Consider the following 7968-nt stretch of genomic DNA (forward strand, 5'->3'; position numbering starts at 1 on the left):
ACGGGCCGACGGCCCGTCCGTTCGTCACGTCGTCGCGACGTCGTCGCCGCCGACGTCGAGACAGGCGTCGGGCGGCGGGGGGNGGGGGGGGGGGCGGTCGGACGGGCGCCGCTGCTGGCTCGCTCGCGGCACGAGCTCGAGATCCCTGCAGGCAGGCACGAGCCCGTCGATCCAGGGTCTCATCACCGTAGCTTGCTTCCGTCCCATCATCCGGGCTGTCTGCCTGCCTCTATCTCAAGCTCGAGGTCCCCCCACCTCACCCTTCCTATCTTGGGGCGCTGACCATGCAAGCCGGGTGATGAGATAGGCGTACGTGGCCATGGAGGAAAGGGGCACCGCAAGTCGGCGGCGTTCTTCGACCCGAACATGCGCAGTTGGAAAGAGAGAAGGCGCTTCCCCGTCCTGCTGTGGTCGTCGACAGAGCTCCGTGCTGGCCTTTGTCGACCTCGGCGGCAGCTCTTTTTGGGTGCGCGCCAAGCCAAGCCAGCAGCTGGCTGGGCGCCAAGGACGAGCATGCTTCCATATCGAATCGACCCTTCTGTGGAGAGAGAGGCGAGAGACGAGACGAGCGCAGCGCCACCTCCGGCGCCGATCCCGCTCCACCGACCCACCGACCCCAAGCTTAGCTTGTGCCTGCGCCCGATAGACCACGCCGGCAGCATGAAGCAAGCGGCTGAGCGGGCCGCCTGGCAGTGAAAAAAGACGTAGAGGCAGGGCTGGAGGTCAGGATCTGCCGGTCGGCTGGATCCCTCCGCCCGTTGTCCGTCTGCATCGCCACGGACCTGCTTGCTTGCTTGCTTGCAGAAGTAGTTGTATGCTTTCCCTGCCTACCCCAGCCAGCCAGATGTCCATCGAGCCCCGGCCGGACAGAGGGACCACGCGGGCGCAGTCCAGCTGGCTGGCTGGCTGGCAGACAGGCACGATCCGAGGACCTCGGTCGTCATCATCGCCGCCGCACCCACCGCGCCTCCTGCGGACGAACGCCACCTACCTACCGTACCATGCTCTCTGCACGGCGTGGCGACAAGGCAAGGGTAGGGAGGCCATGGACGCGAGATGGACGATGATGTCGGACAACAGCCAGCCAGCCAGCCAGCCATGCAGCGCATGCTGTATGGCGGACATCATCCGCGACGGCGGCAGCGGTGTCTGACGAGCCAGCAGCGCCAGACAGGCAGGCAGGGTCTTGCCGGAGCAATCTGGCCTGCCCGGCTGAGCCTGTCCTGCTGGCGTTGCTCGCTGCTGCCTGCCTGCTGCCTGCCTGCTGGCCCCCTTGCTCTCCCTCACCCTTTGGGGCGGCCCGTCGGGGTCGATGGCCGGCGTGGGCGGTGTCAAGCCAGGTCAAGCCGTCTGGCGGGGGGCAGGCCTGCAAGCAGGCAGGCTAAGCTGGCTGCGCAAGTCAAAGATTTCAGAAACATGGGCTGCCGATCTGCGCATGCAGCAGGGCCGCTGGCCGGCCGGGCAAATCACAGCGCGCAGGGCTGCCCTGCCCTCCCCTAGCCTGCCCTGCTCCGCTGGGAGCCGGGCCCCCCTTTTTTCGCTGCTTTCCCCTCTCCCACCCTGCCTGCCAGCCTGCCAGCCTGCCAGCCTGCTTTCGGCCACCGACCGAAGCAAGGCAGGCAGGCAGAGAGAGGACCCGCCTCTCTTCCGGGCGCGCTCACCAGCAGGCTAGGCATGGGCAGGGCAGGCAGGGAAGCTGGGCAGGGTTGCGTTGCCAGGCTTTGCGCTGCGCTGCGTTGCGTGTTTTGGCCCGAATCCATGGCAGGCAGGCGCGCTCGTTCGCCCGCCGCCTGCCCGTCCCTGCCTCATCACCCGGCCTCCTAGCTCAGGGGCCAAAGGTACGGTGTGTCTCAACTCCTCCACCGCCAAACAGCGAGCGAGCTCGCAAAGCAAGCAGGCAGCAGCCACGAACGAAAACCCACAGATTAGAAGCACGCACGCTCTCACGCACGCACGCTGACCGGAGCCAGAGAGAAACAGAGATCGAGGCCGGCCCGCAGGCTAGAGGCCGGCGAAGAGAAGACGGACGCGGTGGTCGAGTTTGTGTCGTGCTTGCTTGGCCCGCGTGCTGGGCGGGGGGCTAGTTAGCTGTGCCTACCTTGGCTCGGCGGTCGGCCTGGGCAGGCAGGCAGGCAGGCAGGCAGGCAGGCAGGCTTTTGTCTCTCCGGCGGCGTGCCGCTGCGATGCTCGCCGCTGCCTGCTGGGTGTTTGTCGACCCGGCCTCGCGCTGCCCGTTTGCTGTCCGTCTGCCGCCTGCCTGCCTGCCGGCCTGACTACTGCCTGCCCGCCCCCTTTCGGCTGGTGCCTCGCACACTCTCCACGCCCGCTCGCCCGCCTGCCTTCCCGCCTGCCTGGCTCGCCCGGCTTGCTTCCAAACCGACCAGGCTTTTGCTCGCTCGCTCGACGCTACCGTGGCTCTGGATCGGCCACTCCTCTTCGCCTTCGTCGCCGCCATCGCCACCACCATCCCCTCAGCCCCCTCTTCCGCCGCCGCCGCCTTCGTCACGCTCTCGCCGGTGCCGTCCTTTGTCGTCGGCATCTGCATCGGGTCGCTCCGTCTCCTAATCTTTTGGCCCCATCCTCATTCGCTCCTGATTCCTCTCCACGACCCCTCTTGGCCTTCTGCTGTCATCGCGGAGACGACGCCGACCTCGCCCTCTCGGCTCATCCGACCCGCACCTGATCACGACCATCTCGACCTGCTGCCAGATTGCGGTCAAGCGCTGCCTACATCCCCGGCTTCGGCTCCTTCCGCACTCATCCGCTCGACCTCTGTCAGCCCCCCCGACACAGTCTCGGACCGAGCCTGGATCTCATCGCTCAATTCCGGAGCGCCCGCCCCACAGCCAAACGACGGACACCTCAGGGTCTACCGACACAAAACGTACGCGCGCTCCCCTCGCACCGGTGTGGGTCGCACCGTCTGCGCATCGCTTCGTGTGCCACCCGGCACCAACTCTGCGCCGCGCTCGTCTGTCGCCGCTTGGCCTAGCTTCAGCTCCATCACCATCGCACCGCTCTCGTGCGACTCGCTCTCGCTCTGCTTGCTTCGACCAGCACATCCACCACGAATTTCCAAAGGACGCACTACGACGTCGGCGCAGGTACCGCTCGCAGCCAGAGCCAGGCGCGCCTAGGCCCTCATTGACATCCAGAGAGGACGCCGGAAGCGCTCGATTGTCATCGCCTCCGTCATCGCCCTTGTGAGTGAGCGCAGCATTGCACTTGGGGTAGATCCGCCCGAGTTGGGGCAAGACGCAGTCAGATGGGGACGGGGCTTCCACGTGTCGGTTTTGGGCTCGTGGGACATGCCGCGAAGGCATCTATCGATCCGGGTGGCTTTCGCATACCGGAGCAGACCGAGCCCGTGCGAGCCGATAGCAAGCATCCCTGGCTGTATCGCTACCCTGTCTGCGCCTGGTGTCGGCCTTCTGCTAGGAGACAGCCACGATCCGTCGGGCTAGGGCCCTCAGCTTCCCTGAAAGCATCCTCGAAGCTGACCTGACGAGCTCCTGCTTTGGCCTTCACGCTGCTCTTTCCGTCATCGCATCCAGCCTCGTTTCGGCAAAGCCCTCTTTGCCAGGAGCTGCACCGTTCGCAGCACCGCGTCTGAAGCGCCGCCGCTGCCACCGCCTGCCTAGGCAGAAGCCCAACCCGCAGCATGAACCCATTCGATACACCGCATAGCGAAGGCGGCCCGGACAGCCGCCGGCCGCAGCGGTCAAGTCAGCCGCCGCTGCCGCCGCTCGAGATTCCGGGCAACCGGGCATCGCAGGGCCAGCACCGGCCGCCGCACCATGCTCAGGCGCCGGTCTACAACGAAGCAGCCTACGGCGCTCCTCCTCGTGGAGGGGCACCCCCATACGCCGCCTACGGCCAGGGGCCGCCGCCAGGCTCCTCGGGCCGTGGTGCTGGAGGGGCGGGTGCAGCGCCTGGCCCTGCCGTGTCGTTCCAAGTGCCGCAGCCGCAGCGGATGCAGCCTCAGCGGGCCGCCCCTTCGCGCGACTCGGTCAAGTCGTACGGCGACGACCGCAAGGGCAGCATGCCCGACCTCGCCCGCCTCGACAGCAGCACGAGCGCGCTCAACAACGTCAACACGCTTGACCCCGAGGCCGGATTCTCGGCGCAGAACCCCAACTTCCGGAGAAAGAAGTCGCTCGTCCGGCCCGATCGCGAGCGCATGGATCCCAACCACCGCCAGTGGTATTACCGCAACCATGCCGCGCAGATGGACATCGCGGACAGCAACGGCGGCGGCCGGGTCGGCTACATGCCGTCCACCACGGGACACCTGCCCCAGCACGGTGCAGCCCCGCACGGCGCCGGCATGGCTCACATTGTCGGGCCCGGGGGCGGTCTCAGTGGCCTCGGCGTGGCGGGTCCGCCGCCCAACATGCCGCCGGGCGGCCTCGGGCGGACCGCGCCGCTGCGACGCGGCAAGTCGATCCTCGGCCGCGACGAAGACCAGGTGGAGAGCGGCATCAACGTGCTCAAGCGCGGCGTCAGCCTGCGGCGGAACAAGTCGCAGTCGGGCGCGCACTCCAAGGAGGTGCCGCGCGACCTCGGCGAGGCGAAGCAGTCGTCGATTGCGCCCGGGCCCGTTGGAGCCTGGATGATTTACTGCTACTTCCTCACGATCTGCTGCCCCTCGCCGGTGCTCAAGGTGTTTGGCATCAAGACGCCCGAGCAGCAGCGCGCCTGGAGGGAAAAGATGGGCCTGATCAGCGTCGTCTTTCTCTGTATGGCGGCCGTCGGCTTCCTCACCTTCGGCTTCACCCAGGCCATCTGCGGCGACCAGGCCACCCGCTACGAGCTCGGCAAGATTGACGGCGGCTCGATGGTCTTCCACGGCTACGACTACGACTTTGACCACTTCTTCCACCCGCAGGTGGGCCTCTTCAACGCCACGGGCATCTACAACAAGACCAACCCCATCTACTCGGAGCCCTGGTCGTCGGGCGGCATGGACGGTAGCCTGCTCTTCCAGAAGGTCGGCGGCGCGTGCACCGACCTGATCAAGAACCGCGCGGGCGGCGGCCAGCCTGACAACTACTTCCCCTGCACCCTGCTCCGCCAGAACGGCAAGGGCGCCTACAACAACGCCAAGCAGTGCCACCCGACCAACATGCGCAACCTGTTCGACGTCAAGTCCGGCGCCAACGTCAGCAACACGCCCATCGTCCGCCGCGGACAGGTCTCGCTCAGCTGGGACAATGTCACCGACACGCGCCGCAACCTGGCCGTCTACCGCGGTTCCGTCCTGGACCTCGGCCTGCTGTCCAACCTTAGCCAGACGGTCACCTACCCGCCCCTCTTCGACACGCTCAAGCGGAGGAACGAGTCTTGGGCAGGCAAAGACATCACCGCCAGCGTCATGCGCGGCAAACTCGACGACCAGTTTGACTGCCTCGACCAGATCGTCCGCGTCGGCTTCATCGACTCGGAGACGATCGGCTGCGTTGCCTCCAAGGTCGAGCTCTATCTCGCGCTCGTCTTCATCCTCGGCGTCGTCGGCATCAAGTTCTTCATGGCGCTCATCTTTGGCTGGTTCCTCTCGTGGCGGCTGGGCAACTATGCCCACGAGACCTACGAGCAGCGGATGAAGCGGGCCGCCGAGATCGAGCAGTGGTCCGACGACATCTACCGACCGGCGCCCGCAGGCTACCGCCCCAACGCCCGCAAGCACAAGTCGTTCCTGCCGACCCAGAGCCGCTTCAGCGTCGCCGATCCGCTCAGCATGAAGAGCGGGCCGGGCGCCGCCGCCAACCGCAACACGCTGTTCAACGAGAAGCGAGCCACCCGCGCCCGGCTGGGCGTCGGCAGCCCGCTCGGCGGCTCCCCTCCCGGCTCTCCTCTGCTCCACGGCGCTCGCAGCTCGGCCTCGCTCGTCCAGGGCTCCGGACGCGACCACTCGCGCCGATCCTCGTTCTCCGGCGCCACGAGCGGCGGCGGCGGCGACGGCAACTCGATGGCGTGCCCCTTCCCGCTGCACAACATTGTGCCCCAGCCTGGCCCCGACTACCAGCCGTTTGGCTTCCCGCTGGCCCACTCGATCTGCCTGGTCACTGCCTACTCGGAGTCGTTCGAGGGACTGCGGACGACGCTCGACAGCCTCGCCACCACCGACTACCCGAACAGCCACAAGCTGTTGCTGGTCATCGCCGACGGCATCGTCAAGGGTGCCGGCTCCGACATCTCGACGCCCGACATCTGCCTGTCGATGATGAAGGAGCTCATCGTGCCCGCCGAGGAGGTCGAGGGCAACTCGTACGTCGCCATCGCCGACGGCCACAAGCGCCACAACATGTGCAAGATCTACGCCGGCTTCTACGACTACGACGACGAGACCGTCGAGCGGTCCAAGCAGCAAAAGGTGCCCATGATCCTCGTCGCCAAGTGCGGCACGCCCATGGAGGCCGACAGCGCCAAGCCGGGCAACCGCGGCAAGCGCGACTCGCAGGTGCTGCTGATGGCCTTCATGCAGAAGGTCATGTTCGACGAGAGGATGACGACTTTCGAGTACGAGTTCTTCAACTCGATATGGCGCGTCACGGGCGTGGCGCCGGACCGGTACGAGATTGTTCTCTGCGTCGACGCCGACACCAAGGTCTTCCCGGACTCGCTGTCGCGCATGGTGGCCTGCATGGTCGAGGACCCGGAGATCATGGGCCTCTGCGGCGAGACCAAGATCGCCAACAAGGCCGAGACCTGGGTCACCATGATCCAGGTGTTCGAGTACTACATCTCGCACCACCAGACAAAGGCGTTCGAGGCGTGCTTTGGCGGCGTCACCTGCCTGCCTGGCTGCTTCAGCGCCTACCGGATCAAGGCGCCCAAGGGCCCCCACGGCTACTGGGTGCCCATCCTGGCCAACCCGGACATTGTCGAGCACTACTCGGAGAACGTCGTCGACACGCTGCACAAGAAGAACCTGCTGCTGCTGGGCGAGGACCGGTACCTGACGACGCTGATGCTCAAGACGTTCCCCAAGCGCAAGATGATGTTTGTGCCACAGGCCGTCTGCAAGACGATTGTGCCCGACACGTTCCGCATCCTCCTCTCGCAGCGTCGCCGATGGATCAACTCGACCGTCCACAACCTCTTTGAGCTGGTGCTCGTCAATGACCTCTGCGGCACATTCTGCTTCTCGATGCGCTTCGTCGTCTTCATGGAGCTGGCGGGCACCCTGGTGCTGCCGGCCGCCATCGCCTTCACCCTCTACGTCGTCGTCCAGGCCTTTATCCCCGACAAGCCGACGCCCACCATCCCGCTCATCCTGCTCGCCCTCATCCTCGGCCTGCCCGGCATCCTCATCATCGTCACCACCCGCAAGATCGCCTACGTCGGCTGGATGCTCATCTACCTGTGCTCGCTTCCCATCTGGAACTTCGTCTTCCCCATGTACGCCTACTGGCACATGGACGACTTCACCTGGGGCGCCACCCGCGTCATCCAGGGCGACGACAACAAGGCCCACGGCGACACCGAGGGCAAGTTTGACCCGTCGCACATTGTCATGAAGCGGTGGGCCGAGTTTGAGCGCGAGCGCCGCTGGAAGTCGGGCACCCACTCGCGCGACTCGACCTACGACGTCGTCCAGAGGACCGGGTCGCCGGAGCGCTCCGGCAGCACGCGCTACTCGGTCGTCTCGTCGGACACGTTCCACTCGAACCCGTCGGGCCAGCACGACCAGTTCGGCCGCGCGCTGCCCAGCTCGGCGCTGCTTTCGAACTCGCAGCACGGCCTGGACAATGGCTCCGAGGGCGGTCACGCCAAGAGCGCATCGGGCGCCCGGGCCCGCCTGGATGCGGTGCCGCTGCTTGAGCTGCCGGCGCCGCTGGCCACCGACGCCAAGCAGCGCTCCAACGCCAGCTCCACGTCGCCGACCGGCCGAACGTACGTCGTCGCGACGGCCGCCGCAACGTACTCCGCCTCCAACAATNCCGACGGCNCGCCAGCACCCCGCCC

General features: G+C 66.5%; 1 protein-coding gene across 1 annotated transcript in view; it reads left to right on the plus strand.

The window, feature by feature from the left end:
- Positions 1 to 3661: 3661 nt before the first annotated feature.
- The window catches only part of PFL1_01949 (uncharacterized protein), a gene marked incomplete at both ends in the record, with an annotated part of 4600 nt that continues 293 nt past the window's right edge, over positions 3662 to 7968 (plus strand). The window contains one exon of the mRNA XM_007879460.1: positions 3662 to 7896. Coding sequence (XP_007877651.1) covers positions 3662 to 7896 — 4235 coding nt within the window. The remainder of the gene's footprint in view (positions 7897 to 7968) is intronic.

This window comes from Pseudozyma flocculosa (assembly GCF_000417875.1).
Source record: "Pseudozyma flocculosa PF-1 unplaced genomic scaffold scaffold00005, whole genome shotgun sequence".
NCBI classification, from domain to species: Eukaryota; Fungi; Basidiomycota; class Ustilaginomycetes; order Ustilaginales; family Ustilaginaceae; genus Pseudozyma; species Pseudozyma flocculosa.